The sequence below is a fragment of the Amphiprion ocellaris genome, chromosome 14 (assembly GCF_022539595.1).
Source record: "Amphiprion ocellaris isolate individual 3 ecotype Okinawa chromosome 14, ASM2253959v1, whole genome shotgun sequence".
In the NCBI taxonomy this organism is placed as follows: Eukaryota; Metazoa; Chordata; class Actinopteri; family Pomacentridae; genus Amphiprion; species Amphiprion ocellaris.
This window is the reverse complement of record NC_072779.1, coordinates 15,770,208-15,787,192: the sequence shown is the minus strand read 5'-3', so window position 1 is coordinate 15,787,192 and position 16,985 is coordinate 15,770,208. Positions and strand designations below refer to the sequence as shown.

Genomic DNA, 16,985 nt, shown 5'->3' with positions numbered 1-16,985 from the left:
GAGAAACAGAGGAAATGTTTGTCTGCAGCTAAATAAAGCAGGAAGACACTGAGCTGCTCAGGTGTTCCTGATAACACCAAGCAGCCACCTGGACAGCCAATAGGAACACAGCTTACTGGAAGTCCAGAGGGCTGGCTTAGTGAAGGAAATTTAGTTTAAAGTTGAAGCAGAAAGTTAACAAAGAAAGTTGAAAACCACCTTCTGATACCTGAAATCTCTGAGTTTTCACACAAAGAACACCTGAACATGTCAAACTGGTTTCATAGTAGAACCATCATTGTAAAAACGTCATAGTATGGTGTGTTGCTCAAAAAACATTAGGACCCTGCTGTCTAGGGTCGCCGAGGAACAACACAAAAACAGGACAAACACTGGTTTCCAGGGGGTTAGGCAGGTATTTATTTGAAAGAGGAAGTTTACAACAACACAACATGTGAGCAGAAAAATCACAAAGTCTGTCTTTAGTTCAGCTGAAAATATTAGTTTTTCTCTTTTTTATTGACCAAACTTTTCAGGAAGTAGATGAAGAATAATTAAAGCTCTCATGTAGAAGTCCAACTTATTTTGGATCCTTGTGGAGAGTTTAATCTTAGAGTTTGTAAAGCTGTTGAGTTTTTAGAGTCACATGGATTGTTTTGACATTTAATAACTGAGTCCTGAAATAAAATTACAGTTGTGGATTTCTGTCAGTTAGTCTGGACTAAACAAATAACAGCAGCATAAATCTCAAACATCATAATGAGGAGTCTGGATTGAGGTTTCTCACTTGATAATGACCAAAACATGAAATTTAGGTTGATTTAAAGGAATATTCCACCTTAAATCTTTGAATGTTGACCTAAAAGGTTGGTTTCAGGAAGTATTCCACCTACAAGGTCCTCAAACATCGACCTTAAAGGAACATTTCACCAAAAATCCTTGGACATGCACCTAAAATGTTGGTTTAACCAAGTATTCCATCCAAAATCCTCAAAGAGACCTGAGGGGCTGGTTAAAAGGAATATTCCACCTAAAACCTCAAATATAGACCTGAAAGGGTGGTTTAGAAAAAATCCTTCAATGTAGAACAAAAAAAAATCTTGGTTTAAAGGAGTATTCCACCTTAAATGTAGACCTAAAGGATGGTTTGGAGTAATATTCTACTCTAAAATCTTCCAATGTAGACCTAAAAGGTTGATCTGATGGTATATTCTACCCAACATCCTGGAACATTTACCTAAAAGGTTGGTTTAATGGTATATTCCCAGAAGAACCCTTGAACATTGGGCTTAATGGTATATTCCACCCAAAATACTTGTACATATACCAAGAAGTCAGTGTAAAGGAAATGTAGACCTAAAAGGATTGTTTAAATGAATATTTAAATGATTATTTTCATTATTTAATAATCTGTTATCAGTCAGAACCCTGGCAAACTTATTTTCTTCAGTTTTTTTAGTGGAAGTCACAAATAAAGGAGCTCTTGGTTTTTCCCAGCGTTACTGAGTCCAAAGCTGCTGTTTCAACACAGACACGTTCACATGCATCCACAAACCTCTCAGCACTCAAACACCCACAGACAGGAGGCCGGCTGGACCGAGGCTCGGCGGCGTCCTCAGACCCACGAGTTGGGGAGTCGCTGAACTTGTTGGTCTGGTTTGAAGGCCTCCGTGTGGTCCAGTAGAAGTCCACGTAGTCGGTGTTGGCTTTGAACTGCAGCGACTGGCCACCATCAGGTGGACCAGCTCGTCCTCGTAGGGCTCCTCCTGTAGCTTTGAGGGAACCACAGGAACATTCAGTAGCTGTTGGAGTTCTTCCTGTCAGGCTCGTGGTAGAATGGCTCTGAAGAATCTTGTACTTATCTGGAACAATCTAACAGCCTAAACTGTTAACAGCTGTGTAAAGAAGCAAACACACAGGCATAGATTAGGACTCAAACTAGATTTATTTTAGAAAACAAATCAGCTTAGAGGCATTTGTTCACACATGTGGCTGAATAGGAGGCCGTCCAATCAGATTCGAGGTCTTCACTCTGTAGGTTGTTTGTTTGGTGAGACTCTTGGACCTCCATCAGCTGACATGGATGTTTGATGGTCTTCTTCTCTAGTGCCAGATGATTCATCCATGAATTCAGCAGCTACAGACTGAAATGAAGCTCATGCTGCAGTTATTGAATTCCTGTTCCAGATCAAATGTTCAGAGCTCACCTTGAATGCAGCCGTCTGCTGTCTGATAGTTTTCCTCATTGTAGTCTTCAATAAAGTCTTTTTCCTCATGTCAGGATGTGGTGAGACTCTTTCTCAGTCTCTGCAGACGTCCCTCATTGTGCATCTCCAGAGAAGAAACAGAAAAACTGGTCACTGCTTCAGCATCACAAACGCTCTCCAGCATTGAGAGAGTTTTAGGAATTCATTCATTGTGTTGTGAACTTTGAAGGAGCAGAAACTTTACAGCTGCCAAAGATATGAGCTCCAATTCTGGATGTTTTAGGAAATGAAGTTCATCAAATGAACACTTGATTATTGCTGATAACTCATTAAATTACTGAAGAAATCCAACATAAAAAGCTGTAAACTCTCAGGCAGCTTTTGTTAAAGTTTGTCTATAATTCTATCATCATGTTCTGGAACCAGGACTCTGCAGAAGTTCCTTCAATCAGATACTTGTGTGTTTCTATTTAAGGCCTCAGGTTTGAACGTACAGCAGAGGATTAGAAAGGAGTGATTTTAATATTTAAATCAGTCCAGTAAATGTTTGCGTGAAAATTATTAAAATTTTGATTTCAATAGATTTGTGTCAAATAATATTGTAGTCTCACTTAAATATATCCAAATGAGTTCAGTGTATTTACATTTTATAGAATATTTGATTTCTTAATCTCAATACTGTAGGGTCTGACCCTAAATATTATAATAATGATGTCAATTTAAATAATATTTTAGTGCAGAGTCATAAACTTTAATCAGCTAAACTTACATAATATCACTGCACAATCTTAACCTGAACATTCATATTATTGAGGTAAATTTACATAAATCACGATATTCTAGAGTCTGAACTGGAATATTTCTAACATTAATCTTTTTGTATTGTGCTGATAAACAACAATAACCCGACTTTCAGATAATATTTGTTGTCTGTGATTGTGAGACTAAATTCCTCCACATTCTGGAACTGGACTGAATTTCCCAAAATGGAAACATGGACAAAATTTAACACTCATGTATCCATGGCAACGCACACATCCAGATCTGATTGAGCATCTGTGGGATGGTCCAGGATCAGCCTGGTCTAGGTAGGATCCACCCTGCAACCCACAGGATCCACAGGATCCACAGGACATCCCCAGAGGTTCTGATGAACCACTGGGTCAGAGGAGTTTTAGCAGCATAAAGGGACCAACACAGTATTAGTCAGGTGGTCAGAATGTTCTACTGTTATATTGTCATGCTGATTATATGATCAGTAAATGTTACCATCAATTATAACGTCCACATTGATCAGGAAAAAAAACAATCAGTTCATTCAGAAACTGTGGGGTTAAACCTAAAAACACAGACCTCAACAGCAGTTTGTTTCAAAGCAGAACACCAGCTGGTTTTCACTAAAGAAGCTTTCAAAGCAACAATTAAATGACAGTTTTGTTCTCATTAAGTTCACAGTCAGCCAAAATAATGTACACACATCAGGAAAAGAAAAACTTTTATAAATATTTCATTTTTATAAGTACTTCTACACATATAGATTCCTCTTTCTAAGTTTGATCAAATCACCATAACTCTGTGTCCTGTTGTACGATGGTTTCCCAACAGATGGCGCTACCCTCATGAATGGAGCATCAACAAGTGACGTCTACAACACAACAGAAATGTCTGGAAGCCAGTGGCCACCACTTTGAGCACCTCTTGTAATTGTAGAGGCCAAAGATAACTTTTATTAATCTCGTGATAATCTGATGTCTGAATAAATTTGGTATTGAAATATTTATGCAAGTTTTTCTTTTCCTGATGTGTGTAAACATTATTTTGGCTGACTCTGTATGATGGGTTTCTGACAGGTCACCAGGCAACATCTTTTTATAATAATGACAAACATACCTGCATTCTACAGGAGTGATTTTCCTCATGTGCAGGTAAAGATGTGTGAGGAGCTTAGAGATGACAGGAGCAGGAGTCATCCTCACTAATTCAGCTTCCACCTAGAAACAGAAAGACCACAAACAAACACACAGATAGACTCTCAAACATTCAACCTCACAGCCTCAAAATATCTGTTTAGGAAGTGTTGTGTTTCTAAATTCTGCTGAAAGCATTGACAGACATTCTCTTACAAGGTTGTGTAAAAAGCAGCCTGTCCTCTGAGCTACTGAGAAATTTTCCTGAACAAAGTTTCTACGTGTAAATGGGCTCAACAAAAACTAAAGCCTCAGTCAGAGATAACAGGTATCGCAAATTGTAAAGAACTTTCTTTGTTAACTCAGACTTTCTGCTTCAACCTCACATAAAAAGGGGAGTTTAACTCATCAGGTGACTGAAAATGAACGGCTTGTGCAGTTCTACATCCAAAAGTAGGATGTTTCAACTCATGTTTATTAATGTCAGCTAACTTAGCCGCTTAGCTAGCTAACGCATCCGGACCAACCGCTCAAACACGACAAACCACAACTCTTCACAAGTCGCTGACTTAACGTACAACAAAACAACGCCACTGGTTAGAAGTATTTATCTTCTTACCGTGTTTTACTCCAAAAACAAGGTCAACAGCAGCCAGAGATGCTACCAGACGTGCCGACCATAGATATAACTAGACTAGATACGCTAGCGCGCTGTCTTCTATATTATCTATGGTCTGACCAATCACTGCTCTCTGGCTCTCAGTCAGTCTGACCAATCACCGCTCTCTGGCTCCGCCCTCTGAGAATCTTGTTGTCGTTTGGCTCCACACTTGCTGATGACCACTTCCGGTCTCAGAAAATGAAAAAGCGGATCCTTTTTCGTTTCTGTCTCTTACTGATTTTACTTTCTTGTTATTCTAAATATAAAACGAAAATCAAAGCATTTAAAAAAAATCGTGTATCCCTTTTTGATCATGAAAAGGAAAAACACCTTGTATTTCCATTTTAATTTTTGTATTTTAAAACGAAAATCAAATAACCACTCGTTTTTTGTTTTTCAATACCCGTTTCAGAACGGAAAATCCAATTACCAGATCCGTACACGGACCCACCACACACACCTTTGACACACTTCCACACATTAGTTGAGGAGCCGCAAAAACCTGGTCGCACCAAACTATTTTACATCTGGCGCGAAGCTCTCCAGCAAACTACAGCATCAGATGAAGAGTCCAGCCACTCGTCTGGCCCGGATTCTGCCACCAGCGCGGATGAAGCCGATCTTATCGAATTAATTGATCATTCCAGTGACATGTAAGTCTGTATTCATGAGAAGTTGTTTGTTTTGAGTTGGAGAAAAGTAAAGAAAGTATAATATACATGGAACGCCGCCGAAAGCATTCCGCGCAAAATACGCATCATTTTTACAAGTCATGTGCTGCGCACAGCTAACGTACCACGTAACTTTTTCTGTGTGCAGCATTTACAATGTTGGGAAGGAGGAGGAAGAGGAGAGAATGGAGGTCTCCTGCTGTCCTGGTACCCAGCGAGAGGTAGAGGGACAGACCGCCTACAGCCAGGAGACGCTGCAGCAGCCGCTCCACCAGCGAGCGCTCCGGGCCAGAGGCGCTCCCTACAGCTGGCTGGAAAACTGAGAAGGAACCTGACAGCTTACCTTCTCTGCCACATTTCCTGCCGAAAAGGAGGCCAGGTGTCCAGCCGCCTCTGTCAGAATATGTGGACAGCCCTTCTCCATCAGACCTGTCCAAGTACTTGGACCAGGAGACCATCAAAATACTGTTTCTGATTCAACGATTTTCTTTTATTTTCAAATGCACTTTTTATGGTCTGACCATGGTTTTGTACATAAAATATGTGTTCATAAGTATCTGGCACACTTAGAAACTTGATTGCACTATTGTAAATAATTTGTTTTGATGTTGATGTTGTCTCTTTGCAAATTTAGCAGTTTTGTTTATTTTCGTTTTTTTACAGGTTACAAAATTGACCATATCTCAAAAAGCAAATTATGTACAGACTCCAAATAAATTTCCTGTGGTTCCAAAGGATATTGTGCAACTTTTTTACATTTACAAATTTGAGGGATACAGCTATGCAATTTCTGTATTTTGAAATATATGTGAAAAAAACAAAAACCATTTTCATTTTTTTAAGGTTTATTTCACTTTTAAGCAATTTTTTGTAGTAGTTAAGACATAAGTCAATACATATTATTAAAATTTGGGATATCAGGGTTATTTTGATGTAAAGCAAATAAAAATACTCCAAATAATGGCACTACAGCATGTAAAAATGTAAAAATATGTCCTGGCGGACTTGCACAATGGTGGGTCTTAAAGGGTTAAAGTCAAAAAATAGTCCCAAACATGAATATAAACCTGCTTTTATTAAGGAAATGTAATAAAATCCTTTGTACATGACCTCTCCACAGAGGTTCGTTGTGTCCATACATGCAACTCTCTTGGTTGAGGTACTGTGACAAATGAAAAACTAAAACCAAACTGGATCCAATGTCGGACGCTTAACTAAACCAGGGTCCCATTTCGAGTTGCAGTTTGGTAAAACTATCACCAAATTCACATGCACTTCATCGGGGAGAAAAGGATGAGAGAGTCTGGTATACTAAACAAATGTAGGCGCACATGGTTTGTAGCGTTTGTAGGTTTTTTTTCCCTCCAGTTTATAAAAAGTTCACTTATACAAACAGACAAATGTTTCATTCGTTGCTTTCTTCAATGTACAGCTCACCTTCTGCATAATGCATAGACACAGAAAGCTCATCACAACCAAAGAAGCTATGGTGTGTTATCATTGACCAAAAAATGTTGAGAATCACAGCTGCAGATACTGCACTTACATGAGAACAGCTTCTAAGTGTGTACAAAGTGTAAACCATAAGCTCAGTTAAACCACTTGAATATTCTGTTACATAAAAAGGGCTCATTTTCCTAGTCTCTAAAGTATTTATAATTCTTTTGATTCCAACAATATGGCACTAAGTGATTTAAAGCGGACCTCATTTCAATAAAAAGAAATTACTTCTTTTTAAATAGTGGCAGTTGAAACAAATGCAGTCTCACATGGTTGGTTTAAAACAAGCATCTAAGTGAATACAGTCAGCTGTAAATGATGTCAGCAGGCTTTGAAAACAACACCTAAGCTGCTTCTGATGACCACTAGTTTCATATTATCAATATTTTCTGAGTAAAAACTGGGGTACAATGTCGTCAGTTTATTTGATGCTTAACCCTAGTGACTGATGCTCATCCTATATTCTGACACTGAAAATATTCTTATAGTAAAACAAGAAAATGACTTTACTTCACTAAATATAACATTTATCCAACTTAAGAGTTCACCACAAAAATATGTCTGTAAAGGATTCAAATGACTTAATAAGTACTCCAGGATTTTGATTGCAAATCATGGCTTTTTTTTCTTCTTCTTCTTCAAAATAGAAAACAACTGAAATTGCAACAGTTCATCTAATTGTCATATGAAGCAATGTTTTGCGCTAGTTCCACAGATTTTTAGTTGTTTTTTTCAAGTGAATTAAATTTTATTTGCATTGCCATGACGCCGAAATGCTCCATAAGGCACTACGAGAGGCAAATCCCACGTTTCCAGAAGCAAAAGTCCTGTTGCGTCATTGCCCCCTGTTAGTGTGACGGGTTTCTAACCCAAAATGAGCACTTGTTGACTGGTAGGCTTGAGTCCAAGCTGATGACAAAAGAAGGCTGCTGCCTCCAGGATGCCAACCTCGGAGTGTCGGGGTCACACAGAGTGGCAGTTTCCATCCAGACGCACCAGTGGGAATAGACACATTTCACCTGTGCAGAGCCAAGAGACCAAGATAAAAAAACTGGACACATTCATAGGCTATATGTGTGTGCTTGTGTGTGTCATTTAACCCTTGTGTCATCCTGCGGGTAAAAATTGACCCGTTTTAAAGTTTGAAAACATGGAAAAAATATATATATTTTCACAGTGAAACTTCTGACGTCCACATTTTCAACATTTTTGGGAAATCTTTGAACATTTTTTGATGGAAAAAAAATGTTAAAAAATGTTTAAGAACAAAAAAAATCAACCAAAATCCAGCCAATTTCGGGGTGCAGAGAAAACATTAAAAAGTACAACAAAAGATTTTGAAAAAATCACAATAAAATCACATACTGTAACTAAATTGAATTAAAATGATTAAAAGTAAGCAACAATACTGTGCAGATGTCATGCACAGGCACGTGAGAAAAGAAATTTTTTTTTAACCTGGATTTAAAAGTGTCTACATTTGGTGAGAATTTGATGTCCAGCTAATGATATTGACCATGATTTAATGTATAAAAGCAACACAATAGTGAAATATCTAAGGGGGTGAATACTTTTTTACGCGCACTGTATACAAGTTGTGCTAATTTCCAGTTCTTTAACCTAAAAATGTCAAATTGTAACTTTCAGAGCTTAAAAACATGACTTGTTATAATTAACATTAACTTGTTTAATTAACTCATTAAACACAGTTTATTTAGAAAACAACTATCATGTAAGCAGAATTCCCAGAAAGCATTGTTTGAGAGTTACAACTCCCCAGAAACTCTTGTAGTTTAAGAAAACAGACATGGTGGAAACTTGCTGTGTATCTTTGGTAAATTACGTTATAGTTGTTTCTTTTAAAAATGAAAAATTAATAATTCTAACCATGACAAAGGTAACCTGGAAAATGTTGTTCTCCTCATACAGGCCTGAGCTCTTTAGTTTTGATTTCACTTATGTGACTCACACATTAAATTACTAAAAGCAGTTGTCTCTGAACATGTAACTGTTTATGAGTAGATGATTAACATATAAATAAATGATCAAGTAAGCGCTCACAACTGAGTTTATGTCATGTTACAAGTTTCTGCAATTTTCTCATAAAACTAGCAACAAAGACTGCATTAGCAGGTTAGAAGGATGGTGATGGCTTTAACCACAGGATTTCCACTATGGAGACTGGACTTTCAAAATGCATGTAAAAGTGTAAAAATAATCTGAAAAATAACGGTCCCACTGAGGACTCAGTCATGGTTCATCACTGTGTGCTTTTGCTTCCAATATAAAACTACTAGGTTCAGTTTAGGCAATAAAGCTGCTTGATTCGGTTCGGGGAAGATCCTGTTCTGTGTTAAAATGGATTCCTTCAAACACTACCCATGAAGCTTTCCAAGGTTGCCAAGGTGACGACTCCACCGCAAGAATAGCTCCTTAAAAACACAACCATCTGACAGCCTTTCAGCCTTGTTTGTGGAAAATATGTTTTGTGCCGTGGACCAGGATCTGCAACTGTTCTGATAGTGCATTGTGGGAGGATTTGATCCTGATCTTCATCATGGCTGTCATTGATTTGACTACTGTTGAAGACAAACCACAACATATTTACAGCGTGCCTGTTTCCTTTAAACCACAAAACTCTCAAATGTTGCATGCTGGGAAATCAAAACTCATCAAATGTTGTGAAAATAAAAACCAACATATTTTAGGTTCAGTGAATTTCAAGTGAATCATATTTACATTATTCCAGTGATTTAAAAACAGGTTAATTTCACTCAATTTCATAACCATACAGCATTAAAGCAAGATTAACAGACCTACCCTTTAGATTTTTACACTCTCTGTTCCATACACGTTGTAGCCTTCACGGTACGTGGCAAAATTCTGGGTGTTTGCCGGAGGGGCTGGCTTAAAGTTTTGGGCATTCTTTGCCAGCTTCAGTCTTTTGGTTTCTTGCCGTGACTTATAGCAGAACTCTATCAAAGCCACGGTCATAGCCAGGCCAAGCCCTCCCACCAGAATATAGAAGACTCCTGCCACGTTGCTCAGGCTTAGTGCACTTGTCTTGTCCTGGGGGAGGTAAAGACCACCGTTAAGACTTTTCAACTGGCACTCTGAGGCTGACCTCTTACACACCCAACACAAAGCCTACATGTACATCCTGCTGCTCTACCACTAACCAGTAACTCTGAGGAGGTTTGCTAAATGCGTCTACAAAACCCTCTGAGGTAAAAGTTGCTTAATTTAGCCTACAAAGTGTGAAAAGAATTTGGAACAACTTAAATGTGTCTAAGTCCTCCTCTCCAGTTATTTGTACTCTACAGAGCTGGGAAGGTGAATGTAGAGAGACTTGCTATCTGTCCTGCTCTGTGGTCTCTTTACGAGGCCACGTCTAGAGGAAGGCGGTCGTGGTCGTACAGGTCATAAAGATCAAACCCTCAATTCACTATCATAGCTGCTCAACTTAACCTTCAAAACACTGCATCTGTACAATCAAAGTGGCAAGCTGTGGAAGGGGAACTGAACCATTTTGCTGCTATTAAAAGCCAAACAGTAATATTGAAATTCATTTATGTGAGTTTTACCATTTGCATATCAACCCAGGGGGACATTGTACAGTCCTGCAGGCAGTAAATTCTATTTTTTATTCCAAGAAAGCCTGCTAGCTGGCATATAAACTTCTTTACATGAATTAAAAATGTACATTAAAATGTGTTCCTTACTCTGACACTCCATCTATGAGATATGACTATTAAATACCATTTGACCACTCGGTGCTCAGATGGTATTTAAAGGTCAGTTTGGACTGTCAGAATAAGGACGCCGTTGGGAAAATGCATACCAAGAATTGCTCATACAAATGAATAAGACCACTGATAAACTAAATTTCAATAGAGGTTTGGATGAAAAATAGCAGTACAATGGTTGCAATTCAATGATTCAACTTTTCAGAATTTTATGGTATGAATAAAAAATCGTGTGATTCATGCTGCAAATTTTAAAAAATCGAGAAATCGTCTACATACAATGAATTAATGTAATGAGTCATGGTCAAAGTGTGAATAAATTACAGTATGTGTAGCTTGTAATGTGTTCTACGTGTTGCTCTGAGGGCAAAACAAAGTATTCAGCTATATCACGTCATGATCAGCATGTCTGGGAGGAATGTATGCTTTGGATGTTTGCATATGAACAGTTAGGTCAAAATGCATTTAGCAATCAGTATAAAAAGACCTGCAGCGACTGACCTTACTTCCAGAGTCCTTGGTTCCACATTCACCCTTATCGTACCACCATTTGTTTTTCAGCTTGTCTAAGATGCCTTGTTCACTGAGTTTCAATACTGCAAGGTTTACAGGAGTTCTTCACGTGGGAAATAACATAAATAACATTGTATTATGTTATTTTATGTTATTCAACTGTTTTAAACTACTTTATACTGTACAAAGCGATAGAGTAGGGTCCTGGCCAACATATCACAGATAGCAAGCAACACTACAGTATATATGTATAAATATATGACTTTCATGATCCATGACTACCCTAGCATGCCAGACCCCACCTGTATCGCTTTGAGTAATCGGCACACACTGATCACAAGGAGAGAAGAGATTTGAACTTGCAGAATAAAGCAGCTGCTGCATAGCTTTCAAAGAATGAAAGGAAACAGAGGCAGTAATTGCTGAGGGCACGTTACGGTTTTTTCTTTTGTCTTTTTTTTTTTTTTTGCTATGGGCAGCCTTTTGGATGTTTAGCAAGGTGGATCTAACAGGAACCCTTTCCTGACTAACAGACAGACACAGCAGTCCAATTTCATTAGCAGCTACTAGAGGCTAATGTCTCGCAAAGTCACCCCTTCAAACGCAGAGCGGCCCAAGTTTGTACCAATCAAATGAGGTTATAAAGACATCAGGAAGCGACTTTGGTTTAGATTGCTTTTCTGTACAGTCGCAGGATTATCATGATTGTCTGTTGCTCTGCAGACACACATGAAGACAAGAAGACACGACCGTTAGTCTCTAAAGAAGTTTGACTGAAACAAATCCCCGGAGGCAGAGTCATAATTTGGGGGGGTGTGTTTGTTTTGCAGAGACATTATGCTCAATTTCCTTGACTGATAGATTTCCAGGCTTGTTTCCTTTCAGAAAAAATGATCAGTGTTTGTAATTCAACATCATTAAATATATTGTATTCACCACTGTGTTTTTGTTCTTTGTTGGTTTGCCAAATAGGAAATCCTGTTGTGTGGTAACACATAGAAACTAAAAGAAAAGGAAAGGAACCGGTGATCTGTAGTCCTGGTTTCCAGTCAGAGCTCTTTGAAAGGTAAAGTTCTGGGATTCAAATGCAAACTAAAATCGACTCCCAGCTCACGTCTACACCGACACACCTCAGTTTTAATTCTTTTTGCAGTTTCTGCTTTTTGAGTTTTACTGGCAGGGCTTTACAGGAGAGTGAGCTTTACATTTATTAAATGCCTGCTACATGAAGTTTCTAATTTTATTATTTGGACAATGACACATTTTGGATGCTTCTTGTGGTGCATTTAGAGATGCTGAGAGTATGAATTTGCAATAAAAAAATAAGAAAAATGAAGCAGTTTTATCCAAACTGACAAACTTGCATAATAGTTCTGCTTAAGGGTGCCGCATTCATCACAATATAAAACACTTTTTTGAAGATCATTACTGCTGAGCATCTCGTGACTCGTCTTGCCTCATCTTGTGGTTTTATAAACCTCACTATAACACCAAGAGAGCAACCTACAAAACCTCAGCTCAGCAGGATAATAATACCTTACAGTTTCCATTTAAAAGTCCTCTGATTGACACATTGCTGCTTGTTGCTGACTCTGACCTCTGACCTCCCTGAACGGAAGAATAATTTTCTGGACTCAGTCTGGTTCTGTTGGAGGTTTCTTCCTGTTAAAGGGGAGTTTTTTTTCTTATCACTGCTGCCAAGTGCTGCTCAGGGGGAATCACTGGGTTTCTCTCTGTAATGTAATACTGTAAGTTCCTGACCTCACTGTGTGAAGTGTCCTGAGACGGGTTAGTGGTGAATTACAGCTGCAGAAATAAAACCGAACTGAGAAAACTACATGTAAACTACTTGTATTTATACATGTTATTCTCCTGAACTGTAACAGCATAAATATTCAGCTGGTTTTACCTGTTGTGGCTGGTTAATATCTGCTCTGTCCTGCCATTGTGGGAAGGCATTTCTACTGACTTGCTTTTTCTGTTTGCTATGAATTATATATGTAGTTTTTTTTCAAGCCATCTGAAAAAAAAGAAACAAAACACTGCATTGCAACAATTGCCGGTCATCAGATAAAGACCCTCGAACACACCACCAGGTGGTGACCATGGACTTTTAAATAATATAGCACTGTCCAGGGTCACAGTTTAGAAGCACTGTGATATTTTTCTGTAACTAAAACACTAAATAAAAGAGATTTTCTGCACAGAAACAGAAGCAGCTGGAGGGACGTGTTTGGTAAGTTTAATGTGTGATTATACTGAAAATTTCCTGATCGTTTTACTGTATTTGAGTTTAAATGCGCTTAGTAAGATTTTCCATCTAGAGTTAAAACAGGACTTTGCAGATAAATGAGTGTCATCATCATTGCTGGGGACTGGAAGAGGAATCAAAAGGACCTCAGAGGTGAAAAACAGCACCAGCTCTCAGTGGGGTTTAAACAGAAAAAACACTGCATGTTTCCCTTCAGAGCCCTGAAGCAGCTCCATTTTGTAACTGGTTTGTCCAAGAGACACAACATTACAGCATTAGAGTAGTTCTTTACTGAATTGCTGGCTGCAGTTTGGCGTGTGCTGGTGAATAACTGTCATTTACTGTCAAAGAGAAAAACACTGTGAGCTGTCCCAAACCTCTGAAGTAATAGCGTCTCACAGCTCCTCTGAGAGCAAACAGATAAAAAGGGTGATTTATCAGGCCTGGACTGACTCACATTTACAACAAACTGAGAGCGTTTTGGCAATAAACGGCTCGCATTAAAGCAAAAACAAAGAATGATGGCAACGCGCTGCTGCTGCTGCTTCTCAGTGTGTTTCTACAGCACTGTTTCACCAACAGTAAACCGACAGCAGCAAATACGAGTTGTTTTAGTGCTGAAACTGAACTGTTGGCCGAGTTAATGTCTCCAGCTGAGCAAAACCTACAGATTATTCTGGGCAGTGAGTCACACACAGCGTTTATGCATCGATGTATCTGTCAAGAAAACTTAACATCAGCCTGATTTTGTACAGTTTTTATAGCTTTTACAACAACACTTCACCATTTAGTCCCATGATTAGAATTCATGAGCAACATATGACATTTATAAATAAGTTAGTAGAAGTGTGCAGCTCTACAGACGTTTCAAGTGCTTTTAATGTGCAGTATTTGACAATTATTTTCTCTAATGAATTTTTTGATTGTGTTTTACCAGACTGTCATTCATTACCTGCTTATAAATTAACCTCTACTTATGTAGGTCCACAGGAGGAGTTAGTTAGTAAATATATTTTTAAACTTGCATATGCTTCCAACTATACTGCTGCATGCAGTAACTATGTGTTAAATTTGATATCAATTATTAACAGAGTTTATAGGACTTTCTATGAACGGAAATCAGACAACCAACCTACACATTTTATTACTGACATTATGCACTGAATTTCCTCTTTGACATAACACCCTGTGTAATATCTTCGCTGATTCTGATTTTTACCTGTCTGTTATATTTCTTACCAGCTTAATATATTATACTATTATATATAACTAAAAATATTATTGCAAAATCTGTGGAAAATCTGAATAAAAAATGATGTTATCAGTCAGATTCATATAACTTTGTTGGTTGGTAGTTTGTTTTGTATCTCCATTATTGGAAACTTAATGAAACTCAAAATACAGGTGAAGGGAGGTGGAGTCTGTGACGGTACTGTATGTTGGTCCTATGCTGGAGGTTTAAGCAGACAGTTATAGATGCTGGATTGTTTACAGTATTATCATGTGTGTATTATTATTAACACATCAAAGATACATTTTTTAACTTCTTAAGAGCTTTGTTTGGGCTTGCATTTTAGATTTTTTCTAATAACTGGATGATATCTAATATCAGATTATTACATTTATTATATTGTATTGTAAATATATTATATTAAATTATATTTATATTGTTATTACTATTGTTGTTATTTTTATTATAATTATTAGTGATTTTTTTATTATCATTATTATGAACAATACGCTCATCAATGTGTATATGAAGACATCCCGTCTGCACTAAATCTATGTAATTAAAACTCATTCAGTTGCTTTTAATTGCGTCACGCTTCAAATTTAAACATTAACTTTATCATACAGCGAGTAAATCACGTTTTACTCTGTGCTAAACACACTCATGTATGCAGGTTTCTCAATAAGTAGCTCACCTCTTCTGTGTTCTACTCGTTCCCCTGCTGACTTTTCCATGTTTATCTCTAATAATGTACCCACAAGAAGGCATTTTTTAGAAATGAAAAATGGAATATTACCACAAATAATCACCAGTTTACTATATAGTGTTTCACACCAGCAGCAGAAACCTCTCTCTTCTTTCACTTTCTCTCCGATGACTGTCTAACTATGCAAAGCCTCATTAATTATGCATCTAGTTGGCAAATCAGATTCCATTCACTTCTCTGAATATTTGACATATTTTCTTGCTGGAAACAGAAACATGTATGCTAAAATAATCTAAAATAATAAACTGCTTTGACTCTCTTGGCTCCTCAGAGGACAGGGGTGATTCTTTCTTTTCCCTTTTCTTTCTTATTAATTCTGTTAAATGTGTCTCTGACAGTATGAAGTGTCATTTCCATTTTTATCAAACCTTTTAAAGAGAAGTCTACTAATTAATTCTTCCAAAAATGGTAAATATCATCTCCTGGTAAAACAATAAATGAAAGGAGTCCAACCCTCTGATTAAGTGCGGGGGTGAACAGAATATCATGAACACCTGTGCAATCTATTGCAATGCAATACATCAGCAAGTGCTACAAATCTTACAATTGGGAAGCTTAATAATTCATCATGTTCAGTTTTTGCATGGAGGCACAATCAAAGAGGTGGGAATTTTTGCAGTATTACCTAACATCTTCTTGGAATTATAAGCTTCACAAAGGAAGCATTTATTGTTGTATTGGATTCGATGCACAGGCATTCCTCTGACTGTGTCCACTCCCTGCTTCCTCTGACTTAAGTCACTTTACCTTTCAGTCTGTCTGCAAAACAGGAGCACAGGAAGGAGAAAATAAACGGGGTCTAAAAACATTCAAGATCGCACAGAATAACATGAACCACTCATGCAAAGAAATGACTCAAAATCACAAACTGCAAGATGTCAAATAAACCCACAAGGACGTAAATGTTAAAATCATCCAGCTTCTGTTAGTGCAGACACCTGAAAACAGCTGTAGATATGCACTTTCTGTCTTTAGTTTTCTGTGGTTTCAATGAGTATATCTGATTAGAAAACATGAAAATATGGATTGATCTGTTGTGTATATATGTGTTAAATGAATGTCATATTTTCTCAGTGGTCGTTACATACAATATATTTGCATTTCATTGTTAAATTACCCACACAGGCTTTTCTGAAAGTGAAATAAGGACAAAGAAACGTGGCAGTCACATGTGATACTGTGGCACTGATGGCCTACTCTCTTTCTAGCCGGGCCTAAAGGGATTGAGGCAATTTGCCAGCGAGAGGAGACGGCTCCTTCGTGTTATCCCTCTGGTAGTATCCATACCCTGCTCACTCAGGGTTGGATGACTAGAGTCAATAACAGCAAAGTTCGCCTGGTCTCTTCTCCAACAATAAGTGTACTGGTGTCATGATGCAAGCTGAAGAGCAGAGGCAGAGATGGATCCAGAGTCGGGCTGTGACTACGCCCTGGTGTCTGAAACACAACATCAGGGGCCTCATTTATAGAGAGTTTGTACAACAGATTTGATTGAAGAATAAAATCCTCATCAGTGTCAATATTTTATCGACGCTGATGTGGAAAGAGTGTGA

The 16,985-nt window shown here is 37.9% G+C and overlaps 1 protein-coding gene and 1 long non-coding RNA gene across 10 annotated transcripts in view; both read right to left on the bottom strand.

Annotated features, from left to right (window-relative positions):
- Positions 1-375: 375 nt before the first annotated feature.
- LOC129350452 (uncharacterized) lies at positions 376-4,804 on the bottom strand. Of its 4 annotated transcripts, XR_008603858.1 has the most exons (4): positions 4,713-4,804; positions 4,077-4,177; positions 1,966-3,344; positions 376-1,874 (listed from the first exon to the last, which is right to left on the bottom strand). It is a non-coding gene; the product is annotated as an uncharacterized LOC129350452 (long non-coding RNA). The 4 variants fall into 4 exon arrangements; XR_008603857.1 differs by lacking the exons at positions 4,077-4,177; positions 4,713-4,804 and having other exon boundaries at positions 1,966-2,123; positions 2,187-4,068; XR_008603856.1 differs by lacking the exons at positions 4,077-4,177; positions 4,713-4,804 and having other exon boundaries at positions 1,966-4,068.
- A 1,677-nt stretch (positions 4,805-6,481) lies between these two features.
- Positions 6,482-16,985, bottom strand: part of gria3a (glutamate receptor, ionotropic, AMPA 3a) — an 83,124-nt gene continuing 72,620 nt past the window's right edge. For 2 of the 6 annotated variants that reach the window (XM_035954540.2, XM_035954541.2), the window contains one exon: positions 9,923-11,287. In XM_035954540.2, the coding sequence (XP_035810433.1) occupies positions 11,252-11,287 (36 nt within the window). In that variant the 3' untranslated portion in view covers positions 9,923-11,251. Of the gene's footprint in view, positions 7,945-9,745; positions 11,288-16,985 lie in introns of those variants that run through there. The other 4 variants (XM_023284009.3, XM_023284008.3, XR_002746942.3 and 1 more) reach the window with 4 other exon arrangements.